General features: G+C 41.3%; 1 protein-coding gene across 14 annotated transcripts in view; it reads left to right on the top strand.

The window, feature by feature from the left end:
• SBNO1 (strawberry notch homolog 1) overlaps nt 1–14,248 on the top strand; it is an 88,163-nt gene extending 73,915 nt beyond the window's left edge. For 13 of the 14 annotated variants that reach the window (XM_073312988.1, XM_073312993.1, XM_073312990.1 and 10 more), the window contains 3 exons: nt 9,601–9,707; nt 10,729–10,855; nt 13,689–14,248. In XM_073312988.1, the coding sequence (XP_073169089.1) occupies nt 9,601–9,707; nt 10,729–10,855; nt 13,689–13,756 (302 nt within the window). In that variant the 3' untranslated portion in view covers nt 13,757–14,248. The remainder of the gene's footprint in view (nt 1–9,600; nt 9,708–10,728; nt 10,856–13,688) is intronic. The other variant, XM_073312987.1, reaches the window with a different exon arrangement.
• Nucleotides 14,249–14,252: the final 4 nt, after the last annotated feature.

The raw sequence follows: 14,252 nt of genomic DNA on the forward strand, positions 1-14,252 counted from the left end.
GTTAGAGCTATTATGGCTGTATTTTGTTTGTGCACCAGCATCTTTAATAATTTCACCTGGAATCTGCACAGCTCTGGGAATGGTATTTGCAAGGCGCATACTGTATCCGTCTCTTTTTTTTTTCGCTCTGAACCCGCAGCAATGACCGCTTAAACTGCCCCCCTTCCCAACAAAATGCGAAGATCAGAGTGAAGTTTTAAAACTTCCATATGTAGGATCAAGTTCCAGCAGATTATAATGATGTTAAGATAGCAGGCTGCATCCCGGATCCACATTGTTCAACAGCAACCCTTTAAACAGAAAAAATATTGTAACCTAGGACTTCCATAGTTCTCACTGTGCTTGCAGTGTCACCACTCAAAACTTTACAGTGACTGAGATTCTCCTGTTCCAGAAGCACAGGTACCTCCCGCCACTTGAGCCAAAAGAGAATCTCCATTATCTGGTATCAGTATAGTAGGGGCCCAACACAACTGAGAGTTCTGATTCCAGCCAGTAGAGGGCAGTGGAACATATGCACCTGCTAGCTAGTCTCTTAAGTCCAATAATATGTTACATTATTAACATTAAGGTTCTGACTCAGCTCCATGAACAAACTGCTTCCTTAATGTTCTTTATGTAATTATATTCAACGTGATCCTGTTGTCCTTATTCAGGTTTTATGGAGGGGGGAGTCGATTGTGCCACAGGAGTGCAGAAAATGAAGTACTCTGTTCAGATATCAGTTTGTGGAAGCTTTTACATATTAAACTATGCTAGACACAAGGAGTAATTTGTGGGCATTATATTTAACATTCGTTTTCCAGATTTACATATATATTTAAACTCTCTCTTGTCTTGGATTCACTTTTTCAAAGATTCGCAGTGGCATTGTTTTTATGACTGTAATTCAATTTGCTAAAATGTAATACAGCGCTTGCTCACTATTCACTGGAAGTCCAAGTCGTTAAAAATAGTCTGAAAAGAGCTGAGCTAAACATGCTGAGTAGTTTACTTTTTCCAGATGTAACTCACCTGGTCTCTTCTCAAGTGAGTGCCTCCCTCCCACCAATTCCCCCCCCCCAATAGAAATGGATAATGGCAGGGGGACACTGACGGGTGTTTTTTTGCTGGTTTGAGCCAAAAGGGGTGTGGAATTACCAAATATGAATTACCTTTGTCTGTGTCTAAAATGTTAAAGCTTAAAAGAGGTTCTTTGGCTGTTGCAGAAGAACAACCCGAGCATTTTTTGTTTGGTTTTGTTTTTAAGGAAATGGCCTGAGTCTCATTTGCCTTTCATTGACACCAAAGCCCCTTTCCAGGCTCTGGCAGTGTAAAGGGGATTTAAAGTGTGTGTAAATACAAAGTAAATAGATATAATGCACGTTGCATTTACACAGCTAGAGCACTGTGAAGGGGACTTTGTAAAGGGGATCAGTCCCAATATTTCCTACTAAAATGGCTTTTTTATTTGTTTAAATATTCAGTGGGACTGGAGTGTTTAGGGGAATTGGTAATGGGACACAGAGTGTTTCACTGTGAGGTTGGCAGTGCCTGTCCTGCTTTGCCCTGGTGCTGAAATAGGATCTGCCTACATAGACACTGATGCCCATGTGGCATCTCCATTTCTATTATTCTAATCATTTAGGACTGGAAGGGACCTTGAATCAATTTCTAGTCCAACTCCCCACACTGAGGCAGGACCACGTAAACCCAGACCATCCCTGACAGGTGTTTGTCCAACCTGTTCTTAGAAACTTCCAATGATGGGGATACCACAACCTCCCTTGGAAGGTATTTCAAAGATTAACTATCTTTATAGTTAGAAAGTTTTTCCTAATAACTAACCTAAATCTCCCTTGATGCAGATTAAGCCCATTACTTCTTGTCCTACCTTCAGTGGACATGGAGAACAATAGATCACCATCCTCTTTTTATACTAGCCCTTAACACATTTGAAGACTATTAGCAGGTCCCCTCTCAGTCTTCTTTTCTGAAGACGAAACATACTTTGCACTTGTCTTCATTAAATTTAATCTTGTTGATTTCAGACCAATTCTCCAGTTTGTCCAGATGGTTTTGAGTTTTAATCCTCTTTTCCTAAGTGCTCGTAACCCCTCCCAGCCTGGTGTTATCCACACATTTTATAAGCATACTCTCCATTTCATTAGCCAAGTCATTAATGAAAATATAGAATAATGCCAGACCCAGAACTGGACCCTACTAGATATGCCCTCCCAGTTTGACAGTGAACCATTGATAACTACTCTCTAGCAATCAGTTTTGCACCCACCTTATAATAATTTTATCTAGACCACATTTCCCTAGTTTGCTTCTGAGAACATTATGTGGGACTGTCCAAAGCCTTACTAAAACCAAGATACATCACATCTACACCTTCCCCCCCATCCACTAAGCTAGTAACCCTGTCAGAGAAGGAAGTTAGGCTGGTGTGGCGTTATTCATTCTTGACAAATCCGTGTTGGCTGTTACTTATAAACCTATTATCCTGTAGGTACTTACCATTTGATTGTTTAATAATGTTCCAGTATCTTTCCCGGTATCAAAGTTAGGTTGACTGGTCTGTAATTCCCTGGGTCTCTTGGTTCCCCTTTTTAAAGATAGGTACCATGTTTGCCCTTCTCCACCTGTCCTCCAAGAGATTGCAGTGAAATTTTGTATAAATGAAGCCAAAATGTTTTGAGTGCTAAGAACTCACATTCTTTCCTTCTAAGTTTGAACACTAAAACCACAATTCAGACTGATGCGATTGTAAAATGGCCAGATTCCACAAATTGGGCCCAGCATCCGGGGTGAAATCCTGGCCCCATTGATTTCTCTCCTTGTGGGTAGTCACTTCCACCTGTGCCCAGGAGCTGTAGAATTCCACCCAATCAAAAAGGCAGCAGTTTGCCCAGAGTACAAGGCAGTGGAGGAATTTACCCAGTGAGCTTAATTCTGCTCTTACTTAAACCAGGTTTACATGGCTGCGACACCAATAAGTTCAATAGGATTATTTCTGATTTACATGGATGGGTTTGAGAGTAGAATCAGGCCTATATGTTCATTACACAATCTTAGTTGGGCAAATGTGTTAAACTCACAATTAATCCACTTGTATTCAAAATGCAATTTAAGATGAACTGGCTTTTTCTTAGGGCTGAGAGTTGTGTGTGGGGTTTTGTTTTTAAGAAAAAGCTTTTCTTTTCTGCTCTAAGAAATATCAGGTTTTGCCGTTATTTATTTATTTATTGCCAGAGGATTCTATGGATGACTAGACAAGTGTGTGGGGGATTTACATCACAAGAAGATGACTGCTGAGCAATTGAGAGGGGAGCAGGTTTTTATTCAGACTCTTTAAGATGTGTTTTTTAACTCCCCGTTTTTGCTCAAGTGCTCGTCAAACACTTGGGATAAAAGCACTTTGTGAAAAATTCAGACCTCCTGCAGAGGCACTGTGGGATAATTGCATGGATTTTCTCCACAAAGCACCAAAATATTCACAGATTTTGTACCAGTATAAATACTTTAGTTAAAATAATAAAATCAACCCTCTAACTAAATAGTTATACTTGTAGGACCCCTAGTGTGGACACAATTATACTGGAATAAATTCCTTAAATTTGTATAGTTTTTTCCCCTTCCCATACAGGAATAACCATACTGCTAGAAGCATCTGTAACTGTATGCAAGTGGAGGTGGGAACGTGTACCACTTTAACTACATCTGTGTAATTAAAGCAGTACAAATACTGAGTGTAGACAAGGGCACAGGTAAGCAGCACAGTAGGTTTGGATGCGATAAACATGCCACATGGTTGTGTGGTGACAAAAGCTGCCACCATGTGTCTGTAACTGTCTGTGTGTGTGTTATAAGCAGATCAGATGAGAGTGCCTTGACCTGGCTACAGAAATACAGTTTACTTTGCAGGATGCACAGGGTTTTGTGAGCTCTCCAAGCACAACCTGACTTCCCATCCACTTCACTTGCTGGCAACAGCAGTAGATTTAAAAATGCAAATTCTCATCAACCACATGAGTGAAACCACAGAGACTTGGAGGAGCAGCTCTGCAGGAAGGAAGAGAAGTTAAAGGCAGGGCAGCTGCATGGAAGGCATATAGCTCCATCCAGCTTCTACTGAAGTCAGTGGAAAGGTTCCTGTTGCCTTCTGTGGGAGCTGGGTTGGGCATATAGGGCTTGACTCCAGGCCCGCTGAAGTCTATGGGACCTTTCCATTTACTTGAATTTCACTGTGTGTTGAATCAGGCTGAGAGAGAGCAGCTGGAGGTAAGTTGGGGGGCTGGAATAGGGAGGATTGGGAGTAAATGTTATAACAGTCGTTCCAAGAGTGCAACTGAATCTTGAGGGGAGGGGATGTTTGAGGCTGAGGAGTGCAACTAGCATCTGTCATTCCTCCAGAGGCTCTGGTGACAGTTGTACCCCAGCATTCATCTCTATTCTCTATTTGCGGTATTGCTAACTGCCAGCATTCAAAAGTAATGAGTCAGGTCCCAAAATCATGAGATTGTCCCATAAAATCATGAGATTGAGAAAATATACATTTGGCGTTCTTGTTTGACCTGTGGTTTTTGAACCTTTGGGGGCACTCAGATGACTTTTTCAAGCTTTTTTTCCTGCTATCAAGAGAAACTGGAACTTAAAAATGTCTCTTTTTAAACTTCTCTAAAAATTGCTAAAAACTTCTCTTTTTAAAAAAATATGCAAGCTGAGATTCTCATATGATCACTTTCCTCCAGCATCTGGAGCATTAAGAAGAACATCAAATAGTGCAAGGCTCGTGATAAATCCGTGAGCGTTGTCAGCACTGTTTACATCTAAAGATAGATAAATCAGCATGCCTATCATTTAGTCCCCCAGTTTCCTGGATAGAACAATACTTGCACCCCTCCTTTATCAATACCAGCATGGATTGGCTACCAGCCTAGGGTTAAGCAACATGGGTATCCCAAAATTGCCACCATCAGACCTTACACCCTGCGGTGAAGGTCAGCAGCCTTGACCTCAGTTGGATCAAACTGGGGAGTGAATTTGAGTTGTCGCTGCCCCTCCTACTCTCCCCTCCACGTCTACAGTGAGAACATACTGCTCCAGGTCCCAGATGTTCAGGTCTAGAGTCTGACTCCAGCTAGCCTCATCCCTGGTGCTGGCAGAGGGAGGAAGCTGCTCAGGTAGCCTGAACAGAAGCCATATAGCGCTCTGCAGATCTCATCAGCACTTTGGATCAGCCCAGGGTGCAGACAGGATGCCCGAGAAATACGACATCTGAATGCCATGATCGATCTTTCACCCTCTTCTATGGAGTACAGTCATTTTGACATCTTGACCTGGTCTCCTATGACTTATGATGCCATATAGGGCTCGCTGGCCTGGTTTTGCTGCTCATTATAATGACAGGAGCCAGCAAATGTAATTTGAAATCTATTAAATGCTTAGATACACAAATGTATTTTGGATTAACTAAGTAAAAACATCTAAGACCCAGGACCCTTCTAGGGGATTAATGGGAGAGTTGAGAGGGTGAGAAAAGGCCAAGGTCCATTACCCCTCACCAGACATTAATTCTCAGGACATACCTTGCACTCAAGCTCGTTAGGATCACAACCGCGTTTTAAATAAATACAAATTTGATTTTCCGTTTATTCTGTCGAGTCCCACTCCCTCCCCCACTCCCTCGGGGAATGACTGGCAGGCGTCTGACATGGGCACCTGCAGCGCATGAAGAACTCGTATCACAGCCAAGCTAAATCCCTTTCTTTGTTCCCTGTGCCTGCTGCTACTGATAAAGTGGTTGGCGCATGGCATTATGTCTTATTACATTTTTGATGCAGACTGCAAAGAAACAGGTAAACTCACCATGGTTACCACTACTTGTCATTCGGCAGGACATTCTTTACTCTGTAATGGCCTCTAGTGTCTGCATCACAGCTTTGCATATGCTGTGGGTAAAGTAGACAATACAGTGTCCCTGGCTGCTCCAGTGCCAAAATTCCATTGATCTGATTATTGAGAGGTGATGCACGTGGTGTCACTAAAATCCCAGTGCCAATCCCTTTCCCATAGCTCTCTGACAGGATCAGGTTTTTAGCAAATTCTCCTTATTGGTTGTACACTTTTTCCTTTAATGCTCCTTCAGCCACTGTCAAAATCTGCAGCTACTCTGTACTGCAATGCCATATTGTTGTCAGTGTCCAGATCTGTGAAACTTTCTCATGCAGCACCTCACTGCTTTGTCTCAATGCATCAGGCACCTGATGGTTTTTGTTCTTATCTGTACGCTCCTTGTGTTGTAATCTTGACTTCTATCCAGGCTGGGAACCTGACATAGTTCCAATTAACATGGTCTAAGCAGGAGATCAATGAGATGTCTGTTCTGTATTGTTGTTAAAAGCAGCCAGCGGAAACAAATAATGTTAGTTGTTTTCTACTTCTTCTTCTTTCTTTTTTTTTCCCCTTCATAGCCAATAGGAAAGGTGTGTTGGCTAGTTGCTAGGACAGGTGACTGGAGACTGGACTCCTGAATGTCTTGTCCTTGTAAACCAGGGATAGGCAACCTATGGCCCGCGGGCCAAAGGCGGCAGGGGAGCTGATTTTCAGTGTCACTCACGCTGCCTTGGTCCTGGCCACTGGTCCGGGGGGGGCTCTGCATTTTAATTTAATTTTAAATGAAGCTTCTTAAACGTTTTAAAAACCTTATTTACTTTACATACAGCAATAGTTTAGTTATATATTACAGACTTATAGAAAGAGACCTTCTCACGTTTTTAGAAGGTCTATCACTGGCCCGCGAAACCTTAAATTAGAATGAATAAATGAAGACTCGGCACACCGCTTCTGAAAGGTTGCCGATCCCTGTTGTAAACTGATTGACCCTGTAAATGCCTTTCCGCCCAGGTGGTGGGCTTATTACTGCAAACCGTTCCGCAGACTTCCATTAGACTTTTCAGAATCACCTAGTAGCAAGCATTCACAGGATTGGGCCCATGCTTTGTGACTGGAGGGAAAGACACTTAACCCACCTATGCCCAGTTTTGTTTTCTGTAAAATGGGCATAACCAAACTCCCCTTCCTTACAGCGTGCTGGGCTAACTAATGGTTGTAAAGCGTTATGAGACCCTTGGAGGAAAGGTGCTACTTCCCGCAAAGTAGCATCATGGATGTCGGTTCGACATCATTCTTATAGATTTTGGAAAGGTCGGGTAAAATGTGGATATAAAAATATTGCAGGTGTAAGTGTGTCCTGAGACGACAATCCACGTTACAGAGTGTAAGAATGGAGAATGTTAAGGTGTACTGTCGCTAGGAAAAAGGTGTGTTATACTTCATGTTAGCAACCCTTTCAAGACAAGGCAGTCTGTAATTTTTCAAACAAAATTAGCAGATTGAGCTAAAGGTTAAAGGGGAGATGAGTCTTCAGCTCAAGCAACTGACTCATGAAAAAGCTACAGACCGCCTTGTCTTCACTAGGATTTTATCTCGCATTAGCTAACTCAAGTTAAGAACACCCTTTCTTTTTGTAGTGAAGACCAGGCCATCATGGTTCCCTGTGATTGCTACAGAAGCACAATGATACTTTCAAAATGAGGAAGATTAGACTCATGGTTCCATCATGCACTCAGTACTTCTTACAGTGTGATCTCTGCTTCCTCTGATGGTGTCCTTGCAAAAATAAATAAGAGTCAGGAGTAGAACACTAAACGGAACAAAATGACTCTCCTGTCAAATCCTTTTCATTTGTATTTCATTTAAATTCCAAATAGGGCCACGGACATGGGAAGGGAGTGGGAAAAGCCTTGGAATTTTCAGGGAAGAGGTCTGTAGAGAAGGGAGTTGGTGTGTCTGGGTGGCTGCAGAGAAAGCCTGGACAGAGGGAAGTTACAGTAGGAGCAGGAACGTTTGAAGGGGAAGAGGAGAGAAAGAACAGCTAGCCATGATGATATAAATCCCCCTTAGGTCAGATTCTGCAATCCCTACTTGGGCAGAACTCCCAATAAGGTTATGAAAACAAGCAGCAGGATTGGGACCCTTACATGCCTTTTTATTTTTCATGGTGCATTTTCCTGAAAAGGAATATAGAAGATGACTGAGGAGGCTGTTTCAGTGGGCAGACGAGATGAGATCAATAGGTGCCATTAGCAGACTCACATGGACAGAGGTTGAGCCCTTAAATCAGCAGTGCACAACACTGGATCTGTCTATCATGTGCATTTCCCCCCAAAATTTTGAATTTTAGAAACTGATTAAGGAATCTGTTCAGATTCTCTTCTACCGGAGCAGATCTTTGACTGATAACACTGGCAAAACCCATTAAATTAGGTCCTGTAACTCTTGCTTAATTTAAAAAGCCACCTTAACTTATGGAATAATAATAAAGGACACAAAAGGTTTTGGGTTTATTTGCAGGGAGAGTAGGAGGAATGTTCCTGTGCAGTGTGAGTAACTCACCTTGAACTCCTTCAGGAAAAGATGCAATCGTTCAGAAAGTGCCAAGTATAGCAGCTATCTTTTGAGGAACCTATTCTTTTTAAAATAATCAAGATGGAACATTAAGTAGATAATTACTTCTATTACTTTACGATCCATGCAAGGTTTATTGACCCTAGAAGTAATGTCTGTCAGTATTTACCTAAAGGGACCATAAAGTTTGATAACGACAAAAGTAAATATATGTTCATAATAAGAATGTTCTGTCAGTGCAGTTTAACTTCACACAGAAGTCTGATGATCTTGTGAAATATCAGACTTAGTAACAAAAAAAGTGGTGTTATATTAGTGATATCTTTCCTTGGTTTATTTGCATAGCCCAATCCTACTGGTGAAAAATGTTTGACATCACACAAGAGATGAATGTGATGAACAATATTCACTGCTGACGTCACACAATAAATAGTTGTGGGGTTAGCTCAAAATAGCTTTTAGGGTGATTTGCATTGCAAATGTGATGACAATTTGAGTTGTAAAATTATAGCCATATTTACAGTAAGTCTATACAGAACATTTAATTTTATATAGTGTTGCATTTTTAACAGTACAAATGATATAACTAGGCGTGGCAGAACTAAATTTTTACTTTTTCGGTGTTTATTTTTGAGCATTTTTTTCTATTAGTGATTTAAATATTCACAGTTGTGCAAAATGATGGGGTGTGGGTCAGACAGTAGATGCTAAGATTCAGAAAATTTAAACTTTATAACCCTTAAAACACAAATTGCCAACATCACATGTCAAAATATACCAAGTAAATATCCTTAAATCAAACTCTTTAAGTTCTCAAGTTTATGGGTTTGTGTGTGTTTGGTTACATGATCATTTACCGACATTTACCGATCAAAAATCTAATCCTCCCAAGGCTAGAGATATCTGTAATGTTTTAGCCTGCACTACTTTCACATGTAATCATCCTGTAGGGAACACTGTACTTTAACTGTCTGTACTGTTTGCAGTGAACAGTGTGACTCTTGAGTTAGTGATCTGGAAAAAAATGTTGACAGGTTACTGTTTGTTTAAAAACAACATCACCTCACTGAATTATGCCCCAATGGGTATTGACTAATTTATCCTTAGATAATAAATCTTGCTTTCCTATTTTTTCTTCCTCAAAAGCTGGAAGTGTTCACTCTCCCTCCACAAGTATGGCAACCTCTGCACAATACAGACAGCTTATAAATGATTATGGACCCCCGTCTCTAGGCTATACACAAGGAATGCAGGTAAAATTCCAATTTTTTTTTTAAATTGTATTGGTGACGAGTTTTGAGCGATAGTATGAATCACATGTGGCATGGAGACTGATGTGACCCTCCCTTGCTTTGAAATGAAATACAAATGGCAGACAGATTCATCACATGCATCCTGGTTTCATATTAGACTAACTGTAGTGCTCACTGGGGGTTATAGAATCATATGTAAGTCTGGAAGGGACTTCAAGAGGTCGTCTAATCCATCCTCCCATGCTGAGGCAGGGTATTTAATAACTAACCACGAGTCCCTGCCCACCGGTGAACCTTGATGTGAGTTGTGTTTGAAGACAAAGGCACAGGTATAAAATGATCAAAGATTATAATCTGATGGTAAAGGCTGCAACAAACAGGACTCTATTAGTATGACTTTTAAAATACAAAATCATATTTAATATTAAATATATTTCTAACTGTAAATTAAGATTTACACCAGCAAAACAATGTTATAAAATGCATGATCCAAACTTTCCTGTTGGCTGCTACAAGAATCTAACTGGTCAACTTTTGTGGAGTGGCTTCTACCATTTAACAGGGAGAAGGAGGCCTTCTCGTGGCATATGGACAGCTTTCTTCTCTCTCTCTCTTACTGACTCCCCACCTATTTTAACATACTCTGAAAACATGTCTGGTTAGTTTTTGCCTGTACTACTACTTAAAATTAGAACAAATGGAGGGAGAGAGAGATGAACGTGAGCGTTGGGTTAGTTAATGATTTGCAATACTGTTCGGATGAAATGTTAAAAGGTCCCAGCCCTGCAGTCAGATCTGCCCTGATAGATCCTTGCAACTGCATGGTACCTCATCGTATCTGATGGCAGGAGCAGAGGCTAAAGCAGCATCGTGTTTAAAATCCTGTAAAACTATAAACTTGATGCATTTAGTGCAAGTGACCATGATCAACGGGAGCACATTATGAAATAGATTCTTATGATTTCTTTAATCTGCTATTTTTTGCTATATATAATTCAGATTAATTTCTTTCAAACTGTAGGGTACCAGCAGCAGTCAAGTACCACAAAGCAAATATGCAGAACTTCTAGCTATCATAGAAGAATTAGGAAAAGAAATTAGACCTACATATGCTGGAAGTAAAAGTGCCATGGAGAGGCTAAAACGAGGTAATCTTTTTTTTATTAGAATGGACAGTGTTTTGGATCCATTATTTCCAAACCGTTTTTCCCCACATTCCTTATTTCAGAGATGGGGAAACTTACAGCTGGCTTGACTTAGTGTGTTTAGTTATGAGTTGCTGGTTTAACATAGCTTAGCAATAGCCCATTCACTTTCTACGTGACCAACCAACAACTGAATGGATTTCATGTGTACAGAGGGGAGTACAGGTTAGTGTAACTTGCACCTTTTTTCAGCCCCCTCACTGTGTACATAACATCAGTGAAGGCTCCCAAAAGACTTACTTAGAATCGCCTAAATTCTCTTCCATAGATTCCAAACCATGTACCAAAGTATCACTTATACATCACTTTTCCAGCTGGTCCACTTAATCTTAACTGAATGTATCTTTGCTTGAAGAGATTCTGTGCTGTGGTAACTTGCATATTGAGGGGCCTGTAGAGAGGAGTATAGGGGGGAAAAGCAAACAGGAGGCTAACATTGAACTAGCCAGCATCTTCCTCTGTCACATGTATTTCTACTCCTCCTGGCTCCTCTGTTTAAGTTCCATCTGCTTAGACTGCCTCATACGTCAGTAAGCAGATGTAAGTACATCTAAGGGAGCCTGAAGCTACTAGAGTCTAAGGGCCCAGTTCATCCGTGGTCCATAGTTCCTTTTGGCCAGCAAAAGAGGGTAGTGAGTCTCCTTTTCTCTCCGTTGGGGAAATCACTGCATGCCCTACAGCTGGTGCAGCCAGCTCCACACCGTCCCCTGCAGGAGGCATGTCAAGGACATTCCTGAAGTGCTGCTGGAGTGACCCATAAGGGCCATGGGCAGCTCAGTGCAAGGCAGTTCCCCAAGTTGCTCTATCCTGTGCCAGAGGCTAAAATGGTCTCTGGTTAGCCCAGCAGCTGGGTAGTGCAAAGGTGGCATTAAGCCAGCTGTATGTAAGGCCCAACCATTAAGGGGAGAGTAATATATCTACCACAATGTGCAATAAAATGAATAGTAGCTGTTCTTGGAAGGGATGTAATAAAGTCTGCTGATAAGAGTGGTAAAGTGGAATCTGGGCTGACTAAAATCAATGTTGCAGGAGTCTCTTTATTGCACTCGCTGAGTCAGTGTCAAAATAGATCAAGAATGGCTATAGGCTAATGAGAAGGACGTAGAAGAAACTTGGAAAAGTTCAGACTGTCAGCATGAACAATTGCTTGCTGAACAGTTGAGTTGCTAAATTAAAGTTGTGCTTTCCTACATTACAGCATGTATTTATATAGGGCTCATGGATATCAGCCAGTTTTTCTGACATCTTCTGACTGAAAAACTTGCCCACTCGATAGTGGAGGAGGTTCCTATGAGGAGGAATTAAGTGTGTGTGCGGGGAGCATACAGTAGTATGATGGGGTGGGGCTGGGGGAATCTTGCAGGTGTCCCACACAGGAGCGGGAAGGTATATGGATCATTCCTCCTGCAGGAGACTTCTGTCTTTGTGCTCCACCAACTTAAAAGCCACACAGGCTGTCAAGCTTTGAAATCAATTAACAGTCTGTTTTCTACCTAATTCAGGGTAGCTCTGCTGCATAAACTGGGTACCTTGCCACATAAAGTCTAATGTTCTGCTTTGAGTCTGTATCTGTGCATACCATAGGTACAGGCACCAATTTTCTAGTGTGCATATATATTTAACCCTTTGAAAATCCTTGTATCCCTAACTTTTCTAGTGTAATTATTTAATGAACAATTATTTCTTTGGGTGCAATCACTGGCTGCTCTGTGACCATGAAGCTTCCGGGCTGGCAGTCCTTCAGAGGCAATGTACTTTGAGTGGGATGAGGCTAAGCATCTCCTGCTGCTCAACAGCAACTCCTCCACCCAGCTAAGGAGCAATAGTGGTGGGCTCTGAGCAGAAACCAATCTATTCTCTCTTGCCCTGAAACCTTGGTGCCAGAGCGTAGCCCTGTCTGCACGGGGAAAGTCATGCCAAAATCTCCCTTGGACTGAACACAGGCTGCTGTGAACTTCGGTAGCACTCGTCTAGATCTGCCACTAGTGTTTTAAGTATTAAGGCTGGGACTTAACGGTGCTTTTGAAAATTCTAGTTCATGTCAACTAGACCTGAGCAAGGTTACACAACATAGTGCTTACAATGGTGGACAGTCTATGCTGGCACTCTCAAGGTTGTTACCACTGGTGGAGCTTAGACTTTGACTTTCAAGGCAGGGTGACAGTTATGGCTCTGAGTTGAGAGACACCCTCTCAAAGCGGGTTTCAGAGTAGCAGCCGTGTTAGTCTGTATCCGCAAAAAGAAAAGGAGTGAAGGGAGCTGTAGCTCACGAAAGCTTATGCTCAAATAAATTTGTTAGTCTCTAAGGTGCCACAAGTCCTCCTTTCCTCTCAAAGCAAAAGTTACTCGATGGACAGATCAGGTTTTTTGATTAAATTATTTTTAGCAAATTTTCAAATGACAATTATGCAAGATCCAATTTGTTTTTTAAATTAAGATTTGCAGTTTAAAATAGCCTGCGCTGCAAAGTTTAGATCTCTCTCTGAATGTGGAACTTAATTTCACAGGTGCTTGGATTCAGGGTTTTGGTTAGGACACATTTAACTGAAGTTTAACACAATGGTCCCTTCCAGCGTTCATCTGTGAAAAGATGCCAGTTAGGAGAACCAAACTCACTTGCTTGAACTGCAGGTGGGATGCTGCTGCCACCGCTGCCTTAGTTATGGTACGTTGCAGCACCCTTGCTAGCTAGTTTAGGACAGAAACATTAAACCGCTTTGTTGAATTTCGACTGTCACCTAACCTGATACTTCAAAAGTCTTCCGTTCTTTTACAGGCATCATTCACGCTAGAGGATTAGTTCGGGAATGCTTGGCTGAGACTGAACGGAATGCAAGATCCTAGCCTACTAATTAAGTTACAAGACTTTCCAGCTCTTTATGAAGAAAAATGTAATACTTATTCCTTTTGAAACATGCAGATGAATCTTTTTATTTTGAGCGTTTTACCCTTTTTTTTTTTGCCCTTATGAAAACGTACAGTTAAGAACAAGAAGATTTTTCAATTTACTGAGGGTTTGCATTTTTTTAGATGTTAAACTCCCCAAATTCTTTCTAAAAGGTTAAGACTAAAACTGCATGCAGAGGAATGCTTTCTCTCCCACAGCCTATACTTAAGTTCCTTTCTTATCCAGCCACCGTCTCATTCTTTTTATTTCTTTGACTATATTCACTTAACCCCACATGGTCAATCTTTCAACCTTTGACATAAACTCTAAGGATTTTTTTTTTAAAATAACTGCACTGGTAGCATGTTTTACCTAGTAGTTGGCTATACTCACACAGTTTGCCATACAGCATAGACCCTGCTTAGAAATAATCCTTTTTTTTTTTTTTTTTTG

The sequence above is a fragment of the Lepidochelys kempii genome, chromosome 15 (genome assembly GCF_965140265.1).
Source record: "Lepidochelys kempii isolate rLepKem1 chromosome 15, rLepKem1.hap2, whole genome shotgun sequence".
NCBI classification, from domain to species: Eukaryota; Metazoa; Chordata; order Testudines; family Cheloniidae; genus Lepidochelys; species Lepidochelys kempii.